This window comes from Tinamus guttatus, unplaced genomic scaffold (genome assembly GCF_059628265.1).
Source record: "Tinamus guttatus ecotype Peru unplaced genomic scaffold, ASM5962826v1 Tinamus_guttatus_pri_ptg000549l, whole genome shotgun sequence".
Taxonomy (NCBI): Eukaryota; Metazoa; Chordata; class Aves; order Tinamiformes; family Tinamidae; genus Tinamus; species Tinamus guttatus.
The window spans coordinates 533,338-561,221 of NW_028289083.1; the positions used below are offsets into that span (position 1 = coordinate 533,338).

A 27,884-nucleotide genomic window follows, 5' to 3' on the forward strand; every position below is an offset into this window, starting at 1 on the left:
GCTCCCTCAGCCTCTCCTCACAGGGCAGATGTTCCAGGCCCCTGATCATCCTTGTGGCCCTGCGCTGGACTCTCTCCAGCAGCTCCACATCCCTCTTGTACTGTGGGGCCCAGAACTGGACACAATACTCCAGATGTGGCCTCACCAGGGCTGAGTAGAGGGGCAGGATCACCTCCCTTGACCTGCTGGAGACACTCTTCTTAATGCACCCCAGGATCCCATTGGCCTTCTTGGCCACGAGGGCACACTGCTGCCTCATGGTCAACTTGTCATCCACCATGACACCCAGGTCCCTCTCTGCAGAGCTGCTCTCCAGAAGGTTGGTCCCCAGCCTGTACTGGTGTCTGGGGTTATTCCTGCCTAAGTGCAGGACCTTGCATTTGTCTTTGTTCAGACACTGCACTGGCTGATTCCTTTGGGTTACATTTAGTCCACATAGTACTGGTGCTAAGGTCATTGATATGTTTACATTCAAAAGATTGTAACCTTTATTCTTCTGTATCTTGGATTGTTTTATACTTATTTTGACATAGTTATTGACTTTCTGATGCTCCTTTTACCTGTAAATCCAATTCCCAATGTTACCTCAACTACAGTGTCCCTTCAGTGGCCCTGTTGAAAAATCTCTTGGTGCCTCTTATGGGCAAGTGAGTTCAACAGACACTGAGTCCATGTTATCCGGGAGCTTGTCCTGCACTGACCTCTGTGAACATGGGACATTGGACTTGTATCATTCTAAGGTATGATTCTCATACTTTGGTTTCAAATGTGACTTGATTTGCAGTACTCCTGACTGTGCAGTGCTTCAGGTCATCATAAGAAAATGTTGGCTATGTTTACTCAAATATTCTCCTACAGGGCTGCAACTGTATCACCTAATGTGACAGACCTCCCAAGATCCTTGCAAGCAGAACATGTGGCCTTGATTACCAACATAGTTACCCCCTTACTTAATAAAAAATGCATGCTTGGTTTATGTTACATTGATCCATATTGAGGGAGGAAGGAGAGGGCAAAGTTCCCCAGGGATTTTCGTTTATTTATGACTTGGTTTCATTTTGTTATAGAAGGAAATGAAGCAATGTTTTTCTTAAATCAATTTCTGTGCATTTCTTAATTACAGATGTTGACTACAGGTGTTTTGGTTATATTTTTGTTTATTTTCTTGCAGTATGAAATCTTTCAGGGTGTCATAGACAACTGACTTAAAACCAGAAGATTTCACATATCAAGTTTAGTAACAGCAAAAGTAATAAATTATCCTGCAGAGTCATGCCCTCATCTGCATCACTTAAATGTCCTTTATCTCCTGGGGAAACAGATGGGGTTTGCACTATGCCCTAAGGTTAACAGTTGGGCTGTGCCCGACCAGCAGAGGAAGCGTACTCCATTAAAAATACCCTGTGCTCTGTTAAAAATACCCTTCTGGTTGTCTCCACAGTAAACATGGCAAAAATGCCTGCTTAATCTGTTTACATCCCTTCCTCAGGACCTAGGCATCAAAACCTGACGTCTCCCAATTGGAGGCATCTCTATCTCTGGCTTATACCGAAAAAGAAGCATGGTGCTTGAATGTGTCAGCTGAGTCTCAGGCACAGGAAATCTCTTAGGGTAAAACCTTGAAGTCGATGGTGATCATGATGAACCTTAAAAATGGAAAATGGAGAATGATTTCTACAGAACTGTTTCCCAGAGATCTCTCCTGCTTTATGAAGGCAGGATTTGTGTTTTCTGTCTCCATTAAATAGACAGAGACAAAAAGCAAGAGATGAGCCAAGCAATGACAGAGCACTGGCACAGGCTGCCCAGAGAGGTTGTGGAGTCTCCTTGTCTGAAGATCTTCCAAACCCGCTTGGACGCAGTCCTGTGCCACGTGCTCTAGGTGACCTTGCGTGTGCAGGGGGGTTGGACTAGATGACCTCTAGGGGTCCCTTCCAACCTTAATGATTCTATGATTCTATGAATATGTAATGCCACAGTGTGAGTCACTGGCAGGAACCGAATCAGATGATAGAAATAACCCTGGCATATTTAGAAATTAGACCCATTTGGTCTTCTGCATGACGTTGATTGTCCTGTTAACACGTCTGTTTAATCCATCCACTTTGCAGTACTCTGTGGTCTACCTCCTGCCCATGAATTCTGCTCAATATGCCAGTGGTACCTAAGTGGCAAAGCAAAGTTCATGGGGCTTTCTATTTGTTTTGAGAAAGATTTTTTTTGACTTAAGTTAGTCCTTGACTGTTTGGAAGAAACTGGATCTTAAATATCCTTAATCTCCTTGTACGCTGAAATGGTGATTTAATGAGATATAGCATGCCTGTGATCTCTGCAGTCATTGTTTTGGTATTTGCAAAGCACTAGCCTGCTTAATTTTCTCTGTCAATGGTTCTGAGGTTAACTCTCCACCTAAAATATGGAGTACTCTTCAGTGTAATATAGGCTGACAGGTGGGTTTCTGTGCAGAGAGTCCCCTAAGCTTCTATGCTTTCTGTTTATTTTATTGTTTAGTTGCATCATGCCACATGTGGGAATCATGTCACATCCAATAAACCAGCAACAAATGTAGGGAAGAGAACAAGATGACAGAAAACCCAGTTCGATGTTGCATAGTCTCATGTCTGTGTATGCTGACCCGTATAAATGAGGGTACATCTCCACATGCTTCCAGGTGCATTATGCTTTACCTAAATTGCTTGCAAATCATCCTATAGAGTAATATAGATAGTCCTGGCTGACACTGTCAGCAGGTGTCAGAGATTGAAAGGGAGATCTGGACCATATCGGAGACTTGTGGATATTAGGACACCTTCTGAAGTTGCACTTTTCCTGATAATGCCAAACTTATATCCTGAATGTCTTTGAAGAAGGATCTCAAAGCAGTCTTTTCTACCAACCACAATAAGACATACCTTCTTTGCTCTCTCCAGGCTGCAAATGTTGTACCAGTTCAATAACATAAAAAGAATCATTGTCTGATTTAAAATAGTGAGTACATTTTGTCTCCCAAGGTCTTCTATTGGGAGGGCATGGAACGTTTTGGTCTACAAGATGAAAGGGGGATACCTTTTACTTTAGGAACTGCCGATTTCTAAGTTAGCAGGTCTGATTGTGTGCTGGTGGGTGTTGATGCAGTTTAGTGACAACTCCACTCAAATCGAGAGAGTTGTGTAAAACTGTCATGGCTTTAAAATCAGATATATACATGATAAAAAGTATGTTTGAGAGTAAATTTGAGACTTAACATTTTCTGATGATATGTGAAAATAAAGATACTTCATTCCCTCTATTGTTTCATTCCTGCCATTCTTATCAACTAAAATCCCGTTACTTGAACAGAAAGTTTGCTTGAGAAAAAAAAAAAAAACAGATAGAATTTGCACTAACAGGTGTTTATTCTGTAACTCGTGACCTCTAAATTAGAAAATAGAATTTATGTGTCTCAGTTTGTCTGAATACAGATGGTATTGTTTTCCTTGACACATGATTGATTAGTGATGTGGGATTTAAAAAGATCCATTTTTTTTCCTTTTCTCAACCCCTAGTTTTATGTCCTCTGTTATTCTTAAGTAAATTATAGATTTATCCATTAAAATAATTGAGTGTGGTTTCAAATCAAGCTTGCTGTTTGTTAACAACATCAAACAGTACGTTATAGGCATACAGTATGAGCAACTGAAGTTTAAAAGCAGATAGGAATATTACAGACCTAATTAAACATAAGGGTATTCCAGTGATCTGAAACTTGCCGTGCTTGCTAGAAGATAAATTAATTCTGGGCTCCATTTCATTAAAATATTTTCCAAATGTCAGTTCACATTTATAATGGTGTCTGTTTGCTGTTTTGTACAGTAATTCTTTTGTAGAAACATGTCTTATACAACTACATTGCCAAAGGAAGAAAGATCCTGGTGCAGTGACGGGTAGAACAAAAGCAGCCAGCCTTCCTATCTGCAGAAAGAGCACCTGTGGTGGTGATTAATATTGATGACTATTCAAGTGAATAGAAGGAGTAGCACAGATTTGTGTCCACATTTTGATATATATTTTTTTTTCCCGCAATGAAAGCCGATTTGGGACCAGTTTACACCTTTGTTTACTTCTCCAGTTTAATCCTTTGCCTATGTGCTTGTGTACAGTCATATAACAGTGGTGTAAATTTGGAGTCATTCCTGTGGCTTTAGCAATGTAAATGATACCATATATACAAGAATTTGCACAAGGGAATTGTGCGGAGGGCAGCCTCTACCAAAAATAATTGAGATATGTCCTGTCCTGTTGACTTCTTTATCAATTATAAAACTGTAGATTCTGTGCTTAGCTCAATTAGTCCAAATCTGTTTTTTTTCTGATTAATTCTGTTTAATTCACAGTGAAAATGTATTATTTACAAATGGTTAGGTATACAAATTACAATGGAAAGTCTCATATATCTTCTCTTTTCAATTAAAATGCTTTTTAATTGGGAAATGTATATGCCTCATTAAAGCTACTAATTGGCCTCTGATTTTTATGTATGCTGATGTAACATGCGCAATCTATTGATACATAACTTGCACAGTGTGTGTTGTGGGTGACTGATTTACCAGCCAGGGTACACATTCATGTCTGGTGCACATATGTTTGATTTTATAATTCTCAGGATTTCTGGGTTGTGGTCATGGTAGTGGAAGAGCAAGAGTACAAAAAGATTGAGAGCAGTGCTCTTCCATCTGACTTGAGGCCAAACCTCTCAATTTTTCTGCATGGAGGTGGGAGATTGCTAACATGATTGACACTAGTTCAAATAGCACAAAAACTTCGTGCCTACACTGCTCCATCTGAAAGTCTTGCCAAACCCTGTTGTCTTTCACTGGCTCCATTATTTTGCTTAGTGGTGGTAGTGAAGGTCTCGTGACCATCAAGGGGTGAGGTGGCATCTTCTGGGCTGACAGGTCTCCTGTAGCAGCTGTTCTTCATGACCTAGACTTTGTGCCTCTCCTTGGTATAATATGGAAGACTTGCTGACTAGAAAATATGGGAGCCTTATGGCTGCTAAGATAAGCAAGCACACATGGTTGACTCTTACACAGACTTTATAAAGCAAAATAGCAAGTTTTTATAGCAATATAGCAATGCTATTTTTAAAAGACCACAGAATATTTTATGAAAAAGCAAATTTATGAAGTCCATTGTTTCACTGATTACCAAAGTCATCATATTGTAAACTTTACCAAAGTGACAAGAAGCAGTTGCGATGAAGTTACCCTGGTTGCCTTTCCTCATAAATCGTCGTTTCTGTTCAATTTCATTAGCCATATTTTAAGCAGAAATTTGCTGTGTAATGTATGGAAAAACACAGATATTCTCTGTGCTGATCAGCTTAGTGTTTCTTGACATTCTCAGCCCTGAGTGTGCTGCAGCACTTCTTAGTGTTCCTTAGGCAGGCAGCTCAGCAGGTCACATTTGTGCTTTTTTTTTTTTTCCTTCCAGCTGCTAAATTGCATTTTAAAAAAAGCCTAAAAATGCACTTTGAATGTTATTTTCAAAAGCATTGGAGTCAGTGGGAGCAGGTAAATTCTTAAGCAGGATGTCCCAGAGAATCGCTCCTAGATGCATTTCTTTTGCCATTCCACCTACACTTCTACTCTTATTAATTCAGGCAAAAGATTTACTCATCACTAGGACAGGCAGGGAACTGCGTATTTATACCAGGAAACAGTGGACTAAAAGCAATATAGCTATTAAAAAGTGGCAAGCACTAGAAAAAGTTCAGGATTTCAGAGGCATTTTCTTGAAAAAATGATAGCTAAAAGGCAAGTTGCAAAACTGTGCTTCTCCTGAGTTTGTTAAGGAGCCACCATAAATGTCTGAATGAAGACCTTCACTTAGTTTGTTTTAAATTGTTTAGATGTTACTTGTTTACCCTCTTCAACCTGATACATCTGCTGTATGAAATGAATTTTAGTGTTCTGAGTTAAGAAGAGATATTATTTGAGCTGTGTGTCAAGAGAGAAACATCTATGAACTGAATATGCCAGTTGTGTCTTTACAGGCTCTGAAGAATTAGGAAGTGGAAGCTATGGGCATCGATATGTCACAGACGCAGTAATTGGTGATGATGAAGGATTTGATATTGATGATTCAGACTATGACATTTACATAGAAGAGGTAAATTTCAAGGTTTCGCTTCAACATTTCTGTTTTCTTTATAGTGTTAATATTTTAAAGTGTCTGATCTTGTGAAATTTCATATCTGAACTTTATATGCACAGATGAAACAGTCTTAATGGCTATTTTTTTTTCTGACGAGAATGTCCAGAGATTTTTTCCTAATCTGCATCTTAGAAGGGTTTTTTTGATTTCCATGGAGGTTATACTGGATTTATGTTTGTTTATTTCACACTAGTTCAGACCACTCCCTGCTATTAAAGGAGGCAACAGAAAATTTCTCGTTGAAACCAAGGTTACTCCAGGGTCCAGTTCAAGGCTCCTTTCGAGGCTCCTTACAACCACCTCAGAACCCACGACATCCACTCCTACAACCACACGACCTGTCCCTTCTACCACGCTGAGGACTACTACAACTAGGACATTGAGGAGGAACAGTGTGTCTTCGGTAGCACGCTTCTTTGATCTGTCCTGTGATGAGACCATCTGTTCTACAGACAGCTTCTGTGTCAATGACTATGACCGAGGTGGCTCACGTTGTCACTGTAACTTGGGAAAAGGAGGAGATGCTTGCACAGAAGGTAGGTTACTGGATGCTAGGCCCGTTTTCCACAAGTCTCTGGGTTTTTTTCTTCTCTGGCTTCTAGAGGAAGGGTCCCTCCAAAAGTAAGCACCTTGAACATCTGTGGTTTTCGTGCAGTGACCACATCATCTTGAGTGTCTGACAGCTGCTCTAAGATGCTGCAGACTGGTTGGAGGTGGATTTCTGTTCTGCTGTTTCTGCAAGAAACAGCTTCATGGTAAACCAACAAAAATGCATATTTTAAATAGCAGTTTGGGCTTACTGGATCCCTAAGGATAACAGCAGCTTGTATTTCCTGATTCAGACATAAGACACTTTTGTTTCTCTTTCCTTTCTTCAACCTGGAAGAATGTGGCACCTACCTGCCTCTGTAAGCGGTTATGATAGCTAGATCTGTTCAGTTTGAAAGGGAGTAACTACACAAAATGGTTGAGTTGATCAGTAGCTCTCAAAGAAGCAGTGTTTTCTCCTCTGCCACAATTTCCTAGGCATCCCTTCCCCATTCAGTGTCAGACTAGTGATAACATTTGCTTAAAGCCACAACAAATGCTGTTGCAATTAAAATGATGATCACAAGCGAAGGAATAAATGAAGAAAATGACTTACAAATAAGACCCTATCAGGACAGTGGTGTGACTTAGGAGTCCCCAGACTATCCTCAGTGGTGAATGCAAGCAGTGATAAGGATCTGTCCTCTTCCTTGTAATGCAGTTAAGAAAAAAGCTAATTGCTGTCTCTTCACACAGGTCTGGGCCCTTCTGCCCTGGACCCTGTCTGTTTCTTATGCAATCTCATTTCAGAAATTCTTGATGCACAGGATTATGCATCAGAGCTATAGACACTAGGAATATTCGATCTTTATTTTTGATGCTGGAGTAAAGAGAATTCATTCTGAAAATAATCTGTTGTGATTCAGCACATGGAACAGCTGTAGATGTGATTTTTGGCCTTATCAAGTACGAAAAGTCAAGGATTTATTTTAACGATATACAGCTTGCAGAACCAGTTTCCTTAATGGGAGTCTGAATTTTTGTTAATGTGAGTCCATATTTTTCACAAGTGTTCTATTCATTGGTAAGCCAAACATCGTGTACCTATATTTCCTTGTACTGAACTTCTCCACAGCAGCCAATATGGCTAAATAGTTCATTAATCTGACTGAAAATTGACTTTTCTTTATAATCAATAACTGTGTAGCACTGTGGTCCAGACAGCTCTGTTTGTGAATGGTACCTGAATTAGTTTGCTTTTGCTGTAGCTGCATTCAGGTTTATATCACCAGTTCTCTTCTCCCCAGTCAAAAATGCATTTCATTTTTTTGCTTACTAACAAAAACAAAAACAAAAAAGCTGAGATGATAACTGCATCTAGATCCAAATGCAAGTAAAATCCAGTCAAAACTCAACTAGCAGAGAGGACACCTCATCCTTTCTTTCTCATTATGTTTAGATGCTCTCATTGTGCTTTTACTCATTGACAAAATAAGAATTCTGGGCTGAAACTGGCTCTTTCCTCTCTCCTTCTTAGGAAAGCAGCTGCAAAGGCAGCAGTAAAGTATCTTTTTGCTTTTCCCGGTGTTGGAGATGATGCTGTGATGTACAACATTGAAGGGTGATGATTGTGAGGGCAGTTAACAACAGCAATACAAACGATCATTGCTGCAGCCAAAGCGTCCCAGGATGCAGAGGTGCCTTCAGGGACACCCACCCTCCCATCACCCGCTGTACCTTATACCTTGAGGTTACTGGGGAAGGATTAGGGGCTGGTGGGCTATCCAGAGCCAGCTTGGAATGCTTGGGATGCTGTATGCAGCAGCTACAGAGCAGCAGTGATTAACGTGGTGTGGAATCCAGCCCAGAGTGCTTTTCCGACGTATGTTTTTATAATCCGCCAAAACAGAGAGTTACTCTGGTATCTCTCTGCTAAACGAGTGCCTAGAAGAAGATAAATAAAAAAATAGCCAAATATTGTCTTCTGTAGCAGAGACAAGAATCTAGGGTAAGTTGCACTGAAGCCAGCAACTAAACTGTTGAAGAGTGTTTGGCCCTCAGTATCCCTTTTCTTTCCAAGTTCCCCAGAAACTTGGGAATAAAGGAATTAGTTGTGGAAGGTGGTGGGAGGACAAAGCAATAGGTTAACTGATTGCTGACTGCTGCTGACTAATAGTAGTCTCTGGAGAAACTCTGCCTTGCATTTTCACTTGATGTTATCTAGTGCTAAATGTGTGTATCGATTTTTATATGGGAGAAAACTTCTAAACAGCATGCTTCTGTCTCTTCTTTTCAGATATTATTATCCAGTATCCTCAGTTCTCTGGCTACTCATATATCACCTTTGAACCACTGAAAAACTCCTATCAGACATTTCAAATTACCTTTGAATTTAGGGTAAGTTTATCCTGAGTTCACATAGAAGCTTTACAAATTCATTGCTTATTCTGATGCTATGGACACAGGAACAATAAATTAGCTTCATTATGGCTGCTAGTGTAATTGTGGTAGGCATATACACAACCTTCATCTCTACAGATCTGGCTTCACATCCAATGAATGTGGCAATCTGAGCTAAAATATTTATTATTGGTAGTACGTGAGTGAATCCTTGGCATTAGCAATACTGGGCATGGCGGACTAGCAGCAATGTGCCTTGGCAGGACTGTAGTCATCTGAATGAACTACAGACTGATATATACCTGTATTTTTGGCATTAAAATTTGTAATTTGGAAGTGTCACACATTGTGTTTACATGTGAGAAATGGTTATCTTGTTCACCTGCATAAAAGACTGCTGGAGTACCTATTTTCCCCTGTGAAATATAGGTCACCGGCCCCTAGTAATTGCAAGATACTGAACTAGACAAATTGCAGGCCTGATGTAGTAAATCACATTGTCTTGTATTAATGCTGTCTGTGTATTATGGAGAGAGCTGGCAGTGTCTCCTGATGGGAAGGTGGCCATGCATGTGTCACAGGTGCAGTCCTGGCGTCCTCTGCTCCCACATACCGCAGAGTCGCCAGTCTCACACTCCAGCTTTGAAGCTATCACTGGTCCAGGAGTAACCTGCTGCCTCCCCTGGTGATCCGTCGTAGGAGAGATGGTCCTAAGCCATCTAAGTATTAAGCCCATGTGTTTTTTAAGGTTCTTCGAGTGTAGAATTTGAACTATACCAACATATTTTTGGTTTTGCAAATTAAAGACTCCATCTGATAAATATTTTCTGAAGAAAAGTACCTCTTCCCTGCTCACATTTGTCTGTAACTTTGAGCCTTATATTTTGATATTTCATGTTGATTCATGGTGATTTTAGGCAGAATCAGAAGATGGTTTGCTGCTGTACTGTGGAGAAAATGAACATGGTCGTGGCGATTTTATGTCATTAGCAATTATCCGACGCAACCTCCAGTTCAGGTAAAGCATTGATTTCTACTAGGCTTACTTCCACCTTCATGCAAAGTAAAGGTTCACTGCTGCTTCCAGAGACTCCTTTACGTGTGGAATGTCTGTTGTATCTTTGACTTCTACCCAAGGCAGTGCACAAAATGGATAGTACGACTTCACCAGGCAGTTCTTCAATATTTTGTTCTCTTATCCTTGTGTAGTGCATAGACGTGTGCCTTGTTGACTCCGCTTTATGCAGACTTCTCTGCAAAAGCAAAATGAGTTTTTCTTAAGCAAAATGAGTTTTCTTAAGAGCATTATTATGGAGCTCATTGCTGTGTTATCAGAAATGTAAGTGACTGTTGCCCTTGCTCACCCATTTGCTCTGTAGAGTTTATTTGCTTCCCAGCAAAAGGACCTGAAGAGAATGCAGTAAAATAAAGAGATTTAGTGTGACAAAGGGGCTTTGGACTTCATCTCATACCCGTCATTTAGATAGGAGGGGCAGGTTTTTTAGATTTAGATGGAGAAAGTTTCTTGCGGTGCCTTAGTATATGAGAGAATATCTCAGAGGTCTCCTTATTTGGGAAGGTGGTTCCTCTGCAAGTAGAGAAAGACCAAGGTGTCTCTTAGGCGTGTTTCTATGTACCTCCTGTACTGAGGGGCAATCAGAGAAAATGGTGTGTTTTGTGCACGTTCAGCTCCATAGAGTTTCATAGAGAATCCCAGAGTTATTAATTTAGCACTGCCTTTCACGAGGGGCCTAGAAAAATACCCAAGAGAAATTATTGTGTTAGCAGGAATTCAGATTGTAATACCCTCATCTTGAAACAGTTTCTGCTGCTGGCAAGCTTTGCATGCACTTGGTAGTGCCAAAGGATGCAAAAATCTTTTCCATGAAAGAAGCATATTAAAGAAAGTTTAAAATGAAGATCAGTTTTACAGGAAGATTGGATTTAGACCTGCTGTCTAATTTTCCTGTGTCATTTTAATATGGAATGTGAAACAAGAGAGGTTCTCAGAAGAGAAGGGAGCATTCAAAGCCTAAAACTGACTGTTGGTTATTTAACTTAATGAAAGACTGTCACTCTGAACTCTCTGTCTCATGCTTCCAGGTTCAACTGTGGCACTGGAGTTGCAACCATAACAAGTGAAAACAAAATCAAACTGGGAAACTGGCATAGTGTCACGGTGTTCAGAGATGGGGTGAACGGCTGGCTCAAGATGGACAATGATGCTCCAGTCACAGGCAAATCTCAGGTGAGTAACCCTGCACCCTGGAGCTCTACTTTGGCCTCTCTCAAGGTTATAATGACATTTATTCTTGCCAGAAGTCTGATCAGTTTTTTAAAAAGTACATTTTTATTCATTAGTGTTGAGGAACTTAGTGAACCAAGACTACTTTTTCAGATATGTAGTCTAGAAATATACACATAGATAAATATCCTAGCAGTGAATGCCATCACAGTCTCCTAGTGCCCTTTTTACTTTCTCAGCCACCCTTCTGCTATATTTCCCCAATCTCAGATACAGGCTGATGTTAGAAGCTTGCCAGGGTTTACAGCTGCTGTCGCTAATTTCATTCTTTTTCAAGCCTCGGAGAATATAATCTTGCTCTTTTCTGCTTCCCTACCCAGAAAAAAATTGAAAGCATGTGTGTGTATCTATATATGTATATAATATATTTATATATATGTATAGCTGGACATTAGGTATCTATACATAAGTGTAATCTTTTGTATAAAATGGACATAGATTTAAGTATAGCAATATTTTAATGAGAGATATTAAAAGGAAATTCAAACTGATTGGAAAATTCAAGAACACAAATGTATGGCAGAAGCATCCTTGCTGAGGAACAAATGGCAAAGCAAAACAACTAAAAGAAAACAAAATTAAAGTTAGATTATAAAGGCTGGAATGCGGTTAGAGGGCCAGATTCTGCATGCCCTGGATTATATTAACACCAACAATTTCCATAATTGTTGCCATAATAGAGGAAGGCGTCTTGACTTGCTTTTCTGTTACCAGGCCAGAAAAGAGAAGTGAAATTTAAAAAAAAAAAAAAAAAAGAAAAAGAAAAGAAAAGAAAAGAAAAGAAAAGAAAAGAAAAGAAAAGAAAAGAAAAGAAAAGAAAAGAAAAGAAAAGAAAAGAAAAGAAAAGAAAAGAAAAGAAAAGAAAAGAAAAGAAAAGAAAAGAAAAGAAAAGAAAAGGAAGGAAAAGAGGAAACATTTGCAATTTGGTTCAGATGTCTTCTCTCGTCTTGTTGATAAGCACTATTAGCACGCCCTAGCCCTGAAAAGGGTGGCTTCAGACATCTTATCACTTTACACTTTTATGTGCATGCTCTGAAAAGAAAAAAAAATCTCAAGGACTTGAGTAATAGGAATGGGATGAAGCCTGGTGTCTAACTTCTGCTGCACATGGAGAACTCATCAACTGGCAATGACAGAGGAGAAGGAATTTAGCATCTGACAGATGCTTCTGTGTGTTACTAATGCAATGAGCCCATGCAGAGGGCAGATGTGATTTTAGGGTGAATCTGGACAGATATTTTCAGCAGAGTCTAATGCCACAGTAGAAAACTTTGGTGGGACTGTATTTGGCTACGTACAGCTGTGAACACCTATATCCAAGATAGACCAAGTCGAACAAGAGAAAGCACACAGAAGAGCCACTGGAGAGGTTATGGTTTGCAGTGATCATTGCAAGAAGAATTTGGCAGTGGACACATACATTTTTCTAGGTGAAACTGAACCAGAGGATATTACTGCTCCATGTGTTTCTCCCTGCCAGAGCTTCTGCTCCCTTAGTATAGCTGTTCCTATGATTCTTCCTCAACCCACTCTAGTCCAGATAAGATTCATTAGTGTCAGTAAAACAGTAGTCTTCTTTCACTGGGTTCATTTTGGCTTGAGTAGGTTAGAGTAGTGGAACTTCACAGCCCTGGGTGGTAGGAGCATCAAAGGCGAGGGGTGGTGGCAAGCAGCTGGGAAAGGCTTTTTTTGTTCCTTACTATGTGCTCTAGTAGTGCTAGTACACTTTGCAATTTTTGTCAGTTTCCATAATCAGACAAAGGCCAAAAAAACAAGTGGGAGTAAATTTAGCGGTAGCAAAGTGAGCAGAAACCCAGTGAGGTTGAACTTGTATCAGTTAATGTCTTAGATTTGTTTTTAACATTATTTTTCATCATTTTATTATTATTCTATAGTAAGTGTTTCCTGGGTTCTGCCCAAAAGGCAGTATCACATTGGTATGTGTCCCTCAGGGCTTAGAATTTAGAAGAAAAACAATTTTGGTGAAAGTAGAGGAAGAAAGGCAGGAAAAGACAGATATCCTCAATCCTTTCTCAGAATATAGTGACTTTTAAGCTTTTTATTTTGCAGTAAATAGTCCAACCTGTTGTAATGTCTGTGGATGCAAAAAGTAACATTTAAAATGACACCAAGAGAGGGAATGCCTAATGGAAAGGAATTACTAATGAGCAGCCTATATCTCCCCGAGACAGTTCTTCAGGGAGAAAATAATTGATTATGTGCAGTATGGCTTAATTAGTTATCGTGTGTTATGTCTGTTCCATGTCATGTCATGCTCTGTTTCCTCTCTAGGGCCAATATAGTAAAATTACATTCCGGACTCCGTTCTACGTTGGTGGTGCCCCCAGCGTGTATTGGCTGGTCAGAGCAGCTGGCACCAACCGTGGCTTCCAGGGCTGCGTTCAGAGCCTCAGTGTCAATGGGAAGGTCGTTGATATGAGACCCTGGCCACTGGGGAGAGCACTAAGTGGAGCTGATGTAGGTGAGTGTGATGATACGGAGTACTTAGTGCTAAGGCAACATTAAGGCCCGTTGAAGAAACAGGGCAGTTGTCCAGGTTTGAGAGAGAAGGCTGTGCTCTCTGGTGTTTGCATGGTGTTTCCCTGCACCTTTGTGCATTGCTTTAGTTGACTGCGATAGAGGGACTTGATCACACTGTGCAAGGATCAATGCGATGTACCAAAAAACATTCCTTGTGGACATAGCTATTCAACATAGTAGTAAAACTATCTAAAAAAAATTTCTTTTTTTAAAAAAAGAGAAACTGAGTGGTACTGATATAATCATGCTTGTACCAGTATTTCTGCCAGCATCCCTCAGGGTGGCTCTTTATGTCCTATATGACACGCTCATGTCATCAGAAATCAATGATATGCACACTATGTTTGTATTTAAAGTGCTGTGGACACAACAAAATGCGTTTTGCCTAAAGACATTTGTGTGAAGCCTGTGGGGATCTTTTAGCCTCCCAGCAGCACTTTTGTCCTTGCAAAGGGCTCTTTCCCATGAAACCCCATTAGCATTGAGGCAAATAGGCTTTCCTGTTGACCAGCCATTGCTTTCATTTCCAGGATCACAGTATGTTTAAGAAGTGTCCTGGAATATATTCTCTCAACAGCTTTATGAAGTGGTATTATAACATTATCTCCCCTTCACAGACGAAAAGATGGAGAAGCAGGGAAGTTAATGAGTTAGTCTTGTCATCTATAAATATTTATTCATCTCTGTTTCATCCGTGTTATGGGCGCTTGAAAAAAAATAAAGAAACCAAATCCTTGCTTTAATGACCCCCCAGTCTAAGCAAGTTAAGACAAAAACTAAACCACAAGTCAGAAAACAAGAGGTAAAGGCAGGAAAAAGATTCCATATCTTCCAACTCTCAGTGCCATGCATGAAGTGATTAATAAGAAACCTTCTAACAATGCTCTGTATTCTCTAGATAAAGTGACCAACTTTCTGTGCAGTATGAGAAGGGAACAAAGTGGCCCAAGAAGCACATGCCAGAAAGAATAAGACTTTGGAAACAGGGTAATTTCACGACACAGTGAGAATCTATGGAATTTATATAGGGAGATGAAAGCCTTGCTAAAGTTCTGTGAGTCCTAATCTCTTACCTGTTGGCTTGCGCTAGCTTCTTTGCCATCCATGAATGCTCCAAGTACTACTGCATTAACAGCCAACATTGATGAAAGTAAATGCTGGGTTTCGCCATGTGTGACTCAAAGCTGAATGATAGAGCCCTACTGTCCTTATGTGGCTGCACACATCTGTATGAAACTGTATCATGAGGGATGTGCAAATAGTATGGAATATAATTTAAGCCTAAAATAAGCAAAGTGAGCTTTATAGAAGTTAGGAATCACTTTTGCTAGCCATCCTTTTCTTTTGTTCCTGTTGATACTAATCAGTGGTAGTGAGGTACATGGACTGTAGAACTGAGGGTGGGAAGTGAGGCATCCCGCTGAATCTCTACTTATAGCTCTACTGAAATGGGGTACGGTCACATGGAAAACACTGGATCAAAACACCAGTACTGCCCTGTTTTTTTTTACCATGGCCACTAGCTCAGAATAGATGCCTAAATTAATGTTGTGAGTACAGGAGCTCCCACTGCTGGGCACGCAGTAGCCTTTTGAAAGGGTTAAATGTTTCCTTCCATCTAAAAGGAGCATTTGCTCTGTTGCAGAGACCTCACATTTTGCTTATGATCTGTGAGTTAGCCTCAGAGTCTGCTGTTATGAGCAGGATACTTATGCCATGCATCTCACAATAAAAAAAATGGGTCTGACAGGACATCTGTAAATGTATGATCTGAGACAAGTCTGTTCTGATAGGGAACTATCCCAGATGACCTAAGAGTTATTACCACGTCTGTCTTCTGAGACTCAGTAAGCAAATGCTATTTTCTGGCCTCAGTGACTGAATGATCTTCTCATTTTTGTAACAGAGTGAAGCAGCACATCAACCAATTATACAAGAGAAGTTTCACTGCACTTTTCTTTCTGAATATATGATGGGAAACCAAACTATAAAGCTGATACTGTACTAATGCCAAGACCTCACTGAAGTTTTGTAGAGTCCTGCTCTGGATGCTGTCTTTATAGTCAGAGCGGTCATGTCAGAAAGTTGTATTTAACCACAGGAAAACAAAAAGACATAACATATCCTCTTGCAATAGATTTGTCAAGCTCTCCTTGGTCACCCTGATAACAACTGTTTATTTTTGATAATATTCCACTGGAGAATCAGAATTGCCTCAGTGCACCTGTCTCATCTCAGAGATGCCCTTCAGAATATCCCCAAATGAATGTGATTCTTAGTTTGTCAGAAACTTTTCCCTTCCAAATGATACATTTATGCTCATATACCACAGACGTCTTATTTGAGCTTTTTAATGAATACTTTCAGTTTAGTACTGTGAATAAAGGGGAATCAGAAACTATTTAAAATAAAAAAAAATAAAATTAAGCAATACTTTATAAAAAAACACCTTTTCACCATGAAATACTCTAATTTTATAGTTTAGAAAGCCCGTATCCTGGTAATATGGATCCCTTTTAATGCAGACGGAAGAGTTAACCTCATTTTAGTTAATAAGATCAGCTGCTGCTGATTAACACCTTTCCAGATTACCATTGCACAAATTTACCATGAAGAAGGAAGACTTAAGGTAATTGAAATTAAACAAATCACAATGCTTGTAAGCAGCCAGTGGCTTTTGGAGAGTCTGAACACAAGAAAATAAAGGTGAGATCAAGGACAGAAAATCTGGGAATGAGTGAAATATTTGACTGTCATGGTGTGTTGGTTAGTGATAATTTCTGCTATTTTTAAAGTCTCTTTCTAGTCTGATTTAAAGCCAGTCCTGACAATGAAGCTCCATTGCCACAAAGGTACACTTTGACAAACGGGAACGCAGTCTAGATAGGAGAGCAAATTGTATTTGTCACTAGTAATGATTAAGAGCCAAATGCATAATCTTTGACATCTTTGATATGTTCTGGCCCTGTGTTTAGGTGAATGTAGCAGTGGAATTTGTGATGAAGCTTCCTGTATCAACAGTGGTACCTGTACTGCAAGCAAAGCTGATTCCTATATTTGCCTTTGCCCTCTTGGATTTAAAGGCCATCACTGTGAAGAAGGTGAGAGGATGCTAGGTAGCTTCTATTTCTTTCTGTGTGTTCTCGTGTTCAGTGCATTTTCTTCATATTCATATCCAAGACTGCCTTACAATATTACACTGACAGAAGACAGTCCTTGCTATTTCTCCTATTTAGTACCATAAAATAAAATGCTCCCATGAGTTGCTCTGGAGTTCTATTCAGCTCCTAGGTAATCGGTTTCTGAAACTTCCCTTTCAGAAGGTAAAATAATATACCACTCCACAGCTATACATTAACTCTAAAAAACACAAATGCACTTCTCCTAAAACCAACGTTGGTTGTATATTCTAAAATGCAAAACACCAAATATCATTTTTCTGTTGAAACAAATGGCAAAATAGGTATAACATTATTTTCTTTGCTGCAGAACGTAGATTTTCATGAAACCAACCACTGTGTGCATGCCTCCTACTTTGGCCATGGCTATAATACAGAAAAGAAGCAAAGCATTTTATTATACACATGTATCTTTGAAGAAAGATAGGATTAAGAAGGGAAGTAATGTTGTTGCTTAGGATAAAAATACTTCTAACGTGGATAAAGCTTCTAGTTTTTTTGTTGTTGTTGTTTTGCTTTGTTTTGTTTTGTTTCTTGATATTAGCTTTAAATTAGCTTTAGGGCTACAAGGATGATCAAGGACTACAAGGATGATCAGGGGCCTGGAACTTCTGCCTCATGAGGAGAGGCTGAGGAAGCTGGGCCTGTTCAGCCTGGAGAAGAGAAGGCTGAGAGGGGACCTGATCAGTGTCTATAAGTACCTCAAGGGAGGCAGCGGGGAGGATGGTGCTGGTCTCTTTTTACTGGTGGCCACCGACAGAAATAGAGGAAATGGCCAGAAACTGAAGCATCGAAAGTTCCACAGAAATTTAAGTTAAATATTCTTAACAATGAGGGTGATGGAGCACTGGCACAGGCTGCCCAGAGAGGTTGTGGAGTCTCCTTGTCTGGAGATCTTCCAAACTTGCTTGGACGCAGTCCTGTGCCACGTGCTCTAGGTGTCCCTGCATGTGCAGCGGGGTTGGACTGGATGACCTCTAGAGGTCCCTTCCAACCTTAAGCATTCTATGATTCTATGATTAAATGCATAACAAGAAAACTGGCACTGGTTAGTGGATTAGTCAGTTCCTTTTCTTTGGACCTCAAGTGACCTATCTGTGTATTCCGGATTTCCAGCAATCACCTTGGCTATACCTCAGTTCAACGAATCCCTGATGTCATTTGCTAGCACACCCTGGCCCTTGGAACCCCAGAACTACCTTTCCTTCATGGAGTTTGAGGTGACATTTCGTCCAGATGTAGAGAGCGGTGTCCTTTTGTATAGCTACGACTCACGCAGCAAGGACTTCCTCTCCATTAACATGGTGGCTGGTTATGTGGAGTTCAGGTTCGACTGCGGCTCAGGAACGGCTGTCATCAGGTAAACTGCGTTTCTTCTGCTTCTTTCCAGTGCCACAGTGCAGAGCCAAGTGGGCTAGAAAGAATAATAGCCTATAGTGCAGTATCTGAGTTCATCACCCTCTAGTGGCTACTATTTCTAAGGAAACACATATTTAAGTGTATAAGACTTTCTCCTCCTCTTCCTACACTAAATTCCATCTCAAAGTATTGTTATGAGTGTTATAGTTTTATGCCACCATCTTACTGCATGTTGCCTTTGTTTCTATATGATATTGCAGAAATTCCCTCATTGTCACCAAGATACTATGTCATGGCAAATTATGAGTTAGTAAAGAAGCATCCCTAAATATTTGATACATATATTCATATTTTTCACTCACAGGGTGCTAAAATATTGGCATTTTCCCCTGGTCTGACATTTTTATAGTAAGTACTGAGCTAGAGGCATTCCTGGATGAACATATACCTCTAGCTTCCCTCTTTCTGTCTCACAGTGCTGGGATTTTGGGGATCTAAGAGTGGGATTCAATTTATCTAATTTCATGAGCCTAAAATTTAGATGTCTGCCTTCCAGATAAAGACCAGCCTTTTGAGAACGATTCATCCCATCCTAGAATAGGTTTCTAGGATGGAAATGAGGAGTTGCCTCAGCAAGGGTTTATCTGCCTGCATAAAGTGAGTGCACAGTCCCTGGGCAGCTGTTCCTTGTGCTCTGAGGAAAAAGCAAAGGGCCAAATAGAAGCATTCAGTACCTTGGATCTGGTCCAAGAGGCTGCCACTTTTACCAGGCTGACCTAATATACAGAAATAATCTATGCAAAGTTTACTCAAAATATGTACATGGCCTGCAACTTTTTGCATACCATATGTTTCCTGTGAACACTGAGAATTTGGATTGTGCTGCGATTAAGAGGAATATACTGATTTTTCCCTGAATGAGGAACCAAGCAAATTCTAAGCATATTGGAAAGTGAGAAATGAAATTTCAAGAGAGCAAATGAAAAATGATGCATGATTTTATCAGCGCATGATTGTGGCAAGACAGTAATTGCTGCCAGTCAGAAATCCAGGAGTCATCAGGCCTTCTGCGAAAGCAACAGAAACAAATAGAAGGAGGCAAGTACAATACAGAGAATTACTTGGAAGAGAATAAAGAACAAGGCCTCTGTAAAAATTCTTGATACATACACCCTGCAGTTTTGAAAATTTCCTGAAATTCTGATCACTCCCCTTCAAAAGAAATCAGTAAAAGTCTGGGGAAGAGCAATGGTGATGTCTAGGGCAGGGAAAGAAACAGCTTCCACAAATACAGCAGGACTCATCAGACTGGAGAAGAGACAGCTTGGTGGAAGTATGACAAAGATTTTTGAACAGTGACATTGAAATAAATAAGAAATGATTATTATATATTTTTTCATTATCAAAGAATAAGATTCCAGTGAAACCACAGAAGAAGTGAATAAGTAGTATAAAACAAAGAAAAACAAGCTTTTTTTTCAGGCAGCACACAAAGTAGTTGTGGAAACTGTCACATCATGTGCCAAAACTATAAATAAGTTCATAAAAACATAGGGCAAATTTGAAGAAAGATCCATTGAGGGAGATCAAACACAATAGTACGGATGCAGCTTCGTATTCAGGAAATTGCCAAATGACAAGTTGCCAGAAACTGGGAGGATATATCAAAAGAAGTACCCATACTTGCCCTGTTCTTTTCTCTTGCCCAACATGGCAGAAATAGCTGATGTCAGAGACCTTTGCTCCAACCCAAATGACCCAACAGCTTTCAACCTCTTTCTAGTTAGAGCTATCTAATTCTTATTATAGGCAAGCGCAAGATGTTAGACAATCATTTTTTTTTCCCCAAAATACTGTAGTGCTGCAAAACACCAGGTATGAAAGTTTAACCAAGACATATTTGCTTGTAAAATGTGGCATGACCTATAAGTATATGCCTGAGAGTGGAAAATAACCCTTTTTTTTTAAGAGTAAAGGAGAGAAGCAGAAGCAGCTAACTTTTGCATCATGTATATTAAGGCAAATAGAGTTTGGTTATGATAGTTAATAAAGTCCTAAAGCTGACACGCTTAGTTAAAAGTCATAAGAATTTTCCAAAACACGGAGATATTATTAAATAATACATTACAGCTATTTGTGTTCACTTAATATTATATAGAATACATAGTTCATCAGGTTGGGTACATGATGAAGAAATGCCAAAATTTTGATTGCCTGCTCAACATGAGTTTTTACCATGGTTTCATTGATTCAGGATTTTCTAGCAATACTGTGGGAGGCATAATGTGGTGCACACTGAAATCCTTTTGATCCCGTAAATCTAATCCAAAATGAATGAATGCCTCTTCCCCTTATTACCAATTGTTTAGAAGTGTTATACTGTGTCACTCTTTTTCCACCTGGTTACCATCTAGTACCACCCTTTTGTACTGCCTTATTTGTCTGATTCTGTCCATGCATTTGCACACATTCAAGCTTCAGACAGTATGATTACATACTAAAAACTCATGCATTAACCACATAACTTTGACGTGTTGAACTTTCCTCAGCCTGCAAAATCCTTCCCATGGCTGAGTTACATCAAAACTGTAGATGTCCTAGTGAAATTGTGCCATGCACAGATGCTGTCCCCAGTCACTACCTCATGGGCCACAGTGGTCATCCACCACCACCACTTAGTGTGAATATTTAGCCATATGCCCATTTGTGGTCCTTTTTCTACATAATGTGTGCAACACAGTCCTGACTGCCTCTGTTAATATGGCCAGGCTGAGAAAGCAGGCTCTTAAATATTAGAATGTAATTAGAGTATGATTAGAATATCTTTAGAAATAGGGAAGAAGCAAGCTCATTTTAGTATGTCAGCAATAGGAGAAGAAAAGCTGAACTTTGTGACACTTGCATTTTGCTTCAGTCTTGAACTGGCCCTTCTTGAGGAGGGGATTGGAGCAGATGGTCTCCACAGGCTTCTGCCAAAGCCACCCCAGACACTGTGAGTCTGGGATGAAGTGGAGAAGCACCATTCTGGATACAGAGCTAAGCTATTTACCAAGATGTCTTAGAGGAAAATTTCCTGTCCCCTGAGAATTCATATGCCGGATGTTTGCAGGATCAAGAATTTCATGATTTCTTAAAGTTTGATTTATCTTGGAAAAAAGTAATTCTCAAGTCCAACAGCCAGCAAAGAACCAGAAGTGTTCAAATGCCTGCAAAAAACATTAAAACAACTCATGTTCATTTAAAAAGGGCTGTGAATCCAAGAAATAGCTCGCAGATCTTAAGTGATAGCTCTGCAAAGTTTACTCAACCCTAATTGTAATTAAATCTAGCAGAGCAGGAGGGTTAACATGATGATGACCTAATCAGCAGAGGAGATAAAAATGTATTGCCACTTACCAGGCAGCCAAACCTGTATGGTTTGATTATAAATATTTACTTATGCAAGATGATTAAATTGCGTTACATATTGACTTACCCAAAGTAGTTAAACCCTAAATGCTACTTAACAAGAAAAAGGATATCAAGCGAATGACATTGCTTGGTGATATCTTTTTATGGAGGTTTTCTTGAAAAAAAAAAAGTCAGTCATAGTAAAAAGTAATTGACAGTAAAAGTATTGCCATTGTTTTCTGAATAGATGAAAATGGACTTCAGAGAAATTTGGAGGAACAAAATAGGTTTGAATTTATGTTGATTGTTCAGGGGAAAAAAAGTAATTTTCACATTTTCAAAATTAAAGGATTTTTAAAATCAGCATTTCAATTGCTACTGAATCTCTATTTCAAATCACATTTTTTCAAATAAATATTCAATTTTGAAATGTATCTTTGTTCAGCTTTAAATGTAAACAGTCTGAAAACACAAAACTAGAAAGTCTTAAGGTGTTCTAAATGTTGCTTCTGATTTATTTTTCCTGTTTGAGCAGTGAATTTTGGAGAAAAAGTTACAAGTTAATATTTGGACATGAAGTGTTTTCAAATGTCGTTCTATTGCATTGATTAAAATAAAATACAACATTCTATAGAGCTTCACTGATGAGAGATGTATTTTTACCCATTATACAGGGTGCCATTCATATTAATACTGAACTAATAAAGATTGTTAGAGCAATTTTTAAATGGTTCTTTTGAGACTGGTGAATGTTTTACACAGTAACTGGGGATTATTGTTCCTAGTCAGGATCACATCATTAGGATCATATTTTAGTTATTCCCCCTCAATGTGTGTATGTGTGTGTGTCTGAAGATCCCACTTATCAGTCTACACAATTAGCCTTGCTAAACCCACACAAAGCATCTCTTTTTTAAAAGAAGACAAAGAATGTGGGTCTAAACTGGCTGTTTAGTGGGAAGCTTAATCTCCAAACTTACATGAAAAGAGGATGTATAGCTGAGATTATAGTTTGTCGTTGTACATTATACATGGCTTAGTATAAAAAATAACGCTAAGGTAAATGAAATGCATTGATTATTGATTTCATTTTTTCTAAATAAAAGCATAGGACTTGTCATTTGCTGTAGGAGTGTGGTTTTAGGTTCCTTTCTGCTGGTAGTCAGAAGTTATGTTACTTCCCTCTAAGGAAAGAAACTCACTGATTTTTATTATTTTTAGTCATCCCCAGAGTGCTTGACTCTTCCCCTTGACAATGATATTTGAAATTAGCAGAAAGATGTCAGTATAAAATACTTAGGAGTTTTCTTCTCCTTCAAACAGGAGTGAAGAACCTGTCAGTTTGGGTCAATGGCACGAGATACGAGTGTCTCGCACAGCGAAGAATGGTATCCTACAGGTGGATAAACAAAAGCCAGTGGAAGGGATGGCAGAGGTGAGAAATGTATGATGCAGATGTTCCTGAGTGTGGTTATTAGTTTATAAAATGACCGCACCATAAACCATGTGGGCTACTCTCAAAATTCTTAAGAGCTCCAAAAATTGTACACATCAGGGCATGCTTTTCTGGAAATTTGAATGTGAAGGCAGCAGAAACTCTGGAAGACAGTAAAGCTCTAACAGCGCCTGGCCTTGCGACCATCCTTGATCGTCCTGTGTGGCTGGACCTCCTTTGGGGAGGTTACATGTTTTCTTGAGATTCTTTTCTGGCTGTTCATTGGTTGTAGTTGAGACTGTTGCACAGCATGCACACCATGAAACAAGACATCTGGTGGAAAAGAAGTAGAAAACTACGTGCACACAGTCCTGTCTCTAGCTCTCTGGGGATGGACCCAAATAAAATTCCTTCTGCTTTTGAGATTAATTTTCAGGACAACATAAGCACTGGAATACTCAGGCAGTCAATTCCTTGCATTTTATTTTTCCCTCACGGAGAGGTCATAGTGAATAAAGTTTTAAATAAGGTTAATTTTTGCTTCCAGGAATCTAAGCAAGGTTATTTTACTCTAAGCGGGTACATATGTTTTGGGATTTTTTTTATCCCAAGAACATGATATTAGAATTGCTTAAAAATATCTTTTATTCTTCCTAGTGGAAATATTTACCCTTTCAATGGGTTCAATAAGGAAAGTTCAAACCAAACATTTTCTTAATATATATAACGATATATATATATATATCATCTTTAGATATATTGTTCAAGACGACCATACTCAAGAGTTTTTTTCTCTAAGTGCTGCAATGCAGAAAGGGGGTGCAATGCAATTTGCTTGGAGCTGCCAACAAAGAAACTACTGGAATTACATAGTTATGCTGTCTTTCACTGTTTAAAGCCTTCCAGTTCTCAGCAGGAAGCTGACTAGATTTGTCAGGTATCCCAACTGATTGCTACTAGTAACCAACACAAATCCAATGTATCTTTTACCCTTGTATCTTGCTTTTCATATGTTGAAAACATTGGACAAGTCTCTATTTCATGGGACTTGCTCTGATTTGAACTTCACAGATGTCATTCTAGTCCCATTAGTATTAGCTTCATACCAATGTACATTCACGTCATTGCAAATAGAGTTGCTTCCTATCAGTTTGGATGGAAAATCAGAGTAACAATTGACTGGTAAATAAGGAGGAAAGAAACTTTGTATTCACAGAATCACAGAGTGGTTAAGGTTGGAAGGGACCTCTAGAGATCATCTAGTCCAAGCCTCCTGCTCCAGCAGGGACACCCAGAGCACATGGCACAGGGTGGCATCCAGGCGGGTTTGGTATTGTTTTAAGATCTCTCCTTTTTCTCTTCTTTCGTTTCTCCCAGTTTGAGTTTTGGCAGTTTTCAGTTAAATTTAATTGAAATAAAGCGCAAACTGCCAATACAGAGTCCTACAGTGTCTTTTGTGAGAGAACTGAACAAAGCAGTGAGACTGGGCTGTGTATTTAGCAGTCAAAGCAAGGCACTAAAATAAGGTATAGCATCTAGTGTAAACTGATGTGAAGATACAAGCAGGGTTCTGGCTGCTGTAGTCAAACATTATTCATATGTTTATTGCAGGGGGCTTTCACACAGATTAAATGCAGCTCTGATATATTTATTGGTGGAGTCCCTAATTACGATACTGTGAAGAAGAACTCGGGAATCCTGAGGCCTTTCAGTGGGAGCATCCAGAAGGTGAGTGAGCACAGTAATATCCTGAAAGCATTTTTTTTTTCCATCATATCATATATCCTTTGCAGTGGGCTCTTAAGGTGGAAATCTTACTGCACTGGCAGTATTCAGGATAATCTTGGATTTCACTTCTGCACTCCAGTAGCCCACCACAAAGTGCTTAAGCAATATCTCCCAGGGAAGAGCCCTCCAGATTTAATAGCCAATAAGTGTTGTTACTGCCTTTCTGCCTGAAAACTCCAGTTTAATATGGTTTTAAAGAGTATTTTGAGGCACCAATTGTTGAATTTACTTTATGCATCATTCTGACCTTGTCCCAGTAGGGCTCTTGTTCACTTTTAGAGAGGGAGAGTTTTCAGGGTGAATTTTGAGAACTGATGCTCAGATACTACAAGGTAGGCAGACCAAGGCATTCAAACGCATGATGCACATTTAGGTGGACCCAGCATGAGCACAAACAGTTCCCCCCCGCCCCCCCAAAAAAGGTGCAAATTAGTTTGGATCCCAGGCTAGCTAATGTATCATATCCAACTACCACTGCACTCCTTGCTACCTTCCCCGGTTACGGTTTTGTATGGGGCATATTTGAACAGAGAAGCTCTTTCATTGCTGGCAGACATTAAAGATGGTGGTCTGGTTTGCTTTTCCAATTTTATTCTGGAAAAGGAACCTGGAGACACCTGAATTCATAAAATATTCCTAATAAGTACTCAAAAGACATTTTTATTTGAACTAGCATTTGGTCTCTTTAATCACACTTAAAGTAGTTTAGATAAAACTCAAAGCCTGGCTCTTTAGTTTAAAATAAGAAAATTATTGGATCAAATTTAATTAGCAAAAAGGAAAAAAAAAAAAACAAGAACAAATAAAAGAAAACAAAAAACAACAGATAGCACTGCAGCCCGTATTAACTGGCCAGGGGCAGAAATATAATTGTATTTCTGTGTAAATAGTTTTATTGCTTTGTCCACCTTTTTCCCATATCTTTATCAGCTTTCCAGCAGAAAATATGAAGTAAAGAAAGCTGGTGGAGTATGAAACAGTGAAACAGAACAAGTCATTTCACAAACTCATCTCTGGTGTGCTTGAACGAACATGTAATTTTAATAGAAAGCAAGATATAGAAAGCAATCTTTAGACAGGAGCAAAGATTGTAGGTCATGCTTACAAGGTTAGGGGCTGTCCCCTAAAATACAGTGGCACTTGGAAGGATTTCAAAATGCTGACAGTGAGCTCTTTCTTACTTCTTTGACATAGTTAAGGTGGGCTTGCTACCCTAGAGGCCTGAGTGGGCTATCAAGGAGGAGCAGAATTTTGGAAGACTGTATAGAAATAAAGCCACCAAAGTCACTAAGTATTGAAGAGCATGCGTTTTACAGAAAGACCTAAGATCTTAATCTATTTAGTTTATTCAGATGAGGTTAAGAAGTGCCCTGATGTTGGTCTGCTAATTTGTCCATGAGAATGACATTTCCTAGAACAGATATTCTTCAATGAAGCAGAAAAAGTAATGATGAGAAGCAATGGCTGGAAGCTGAAGATAAATTCAGTCCAGAAATAAGAGACACAGTGGACATAGTTAGCCACTGGAACAACTTCCCTGGAAGTTGGGAAGAAGCTACAAGCTAAAAGGATTCTTTGTTGGTTCAGCTTTAAGACAAAAGTGTGTGTTTGATGCTGTTTAATGTGATTTCAAGAATCATTCCTCGGCTTTATACAACCATTTCCCCTCAGAATCCACAATTTCATTATCTGGTTTATAATAACACATTTCTGTAGCCTTAAGATGTATTTGTTTGTGAAAATGTACTTGTTATTTCGATGTAGCTAAGAAGCTATGCCTGTCGACATAATCTCACTGCTGAGTTATCAGCTGAGATTCTACAAGCGTTGTTTTTCTTGGAGAACATGTGCTGCTGAAACATTGGAACAAGCCCTGCATTTAACAATTCTCTTCTGTTTATGTACAAATAGTTGTGTGAAACGTAGCTAATTACGTTTTTCTCTAATTCATAACACTATCTTGTTTCAGGCAAGAGGAGATACGTGAAGGCAGTAGAAATGTGAAAATTCTAATATTTCTGTTGTCAACACTAACATCCTTGGGGTTTCCTGATATCAGAAACACTTTCCTCAGCAGAGCTCATCTAATTTTTACAGTACGAGCTCACAGCTCAACTACAAAGCAGTGCACTAGTGTTCAAACACAAGACCGGTAAATTCCACACAGCTTCTGTCCATATGTGGGTTGCCTAGATCTCTGTCTCAAAAGACAAAAGAAATTAATCACCACCTCATCAGAGTGAGCAACAGAACATGCTGGAGCTCAGTGCCTAGAAAACACCCTGATAAGAAACAGACTGTAGGCTAAGTTTCCAGGATACCTTTCTTGAAAGTCATTTAGAGAAGTCTTCTGAGTAGGACTAAAACACCAAATGGCGTTCTTACAATCTTGGAAGTTTTTAACCTATTTTTATCCCCCTTCTTTTTTTTCCTTTATGTTGTTGTTGTTTGTTTTACATACATAGATTATCTTGAATGACCGGGCAATAGACATGAAACAGGATTTCACTTTTGGAATCAACTTAGAAAATGCTGCCCATCCCTGCCTGAGCTCGCCGTGTGCAAACGGAGGCAGCTGCATTCCCAAAAAGGACACCTACGAATGTGATTGCCCTCTAGGCTTTGATGGGCAGCACTGCCAAAAAGGTAATGCGGGCTGTGTGTCCCACAGATCCAGAGCTGTCCACAAAAATAAGAGAGGTTTAGCACCTACAACTGCTCTTGTGCCCATCCCTTGAAATAGAAATCCTGGATACCAGAGCTC

General features: G+C 39.4%; 1 protein-coding gene across 1 annotated transcript in view; it reads left to right on the plus strand.

Moving 5' to 3' along the window:
• The window catches only part of EGFLAM (EGF like, fibronectin type III and laminin G domains), a 75,264-nt gene that overhangs the window by 37,844 nt on the left and 9,536 nt on the right, over nucleotides 1–27,884 (plus strand). Inside the window, exons 8-18 of the mRNA XM_088534388.1 lie at nucleotides 6,035–6,150; nucleotides 6,389–6,731; nucleotides 9,020–9,120; nucleotides 10,041–10,141; nucleotides 11,227–11,371; nucleotides 13,721–13,910; nucleotides 16,945–17,070; nucleotides 18,265–18,508; nucleotides 23,221–23,332; nucleotides 24,944–25,060; nucleotides 27,586–27,766. Coding sequence (XP_088390514.1) covers nucleotides 6,035–6,150; nucleotides 6,389–6,731; nucleotides 9,020–9,120; nucleotides 10,041–10,141; nucleotides 11,227–11,371; nucleotides 13,721–13,910; nucleotides 16,945–17,070; nucleotides 18,265–18,508; nucleotides 23,221–23,332; nucleotides 24,944–25,060; nucleotides 27,586–27,766 — 1,776 coding nt within the window. The remainder of the gene's footprint in view (nucleotides 1–6,034; nucleotides 6,151–6,388; nucleotides 6,732–9,019; nucleotides 9,121–10,040; nucleotides 10,142–11,226; nucleotides 11,372–13,720; nucleotides 13,911–16,944; nucleotides 17,071–18,264; nucleotides 18,509–23,220; nucleotides 23,333–24,943; nucleotides 25,061–27,585; nucleotides 27,767–27,884) is intronic.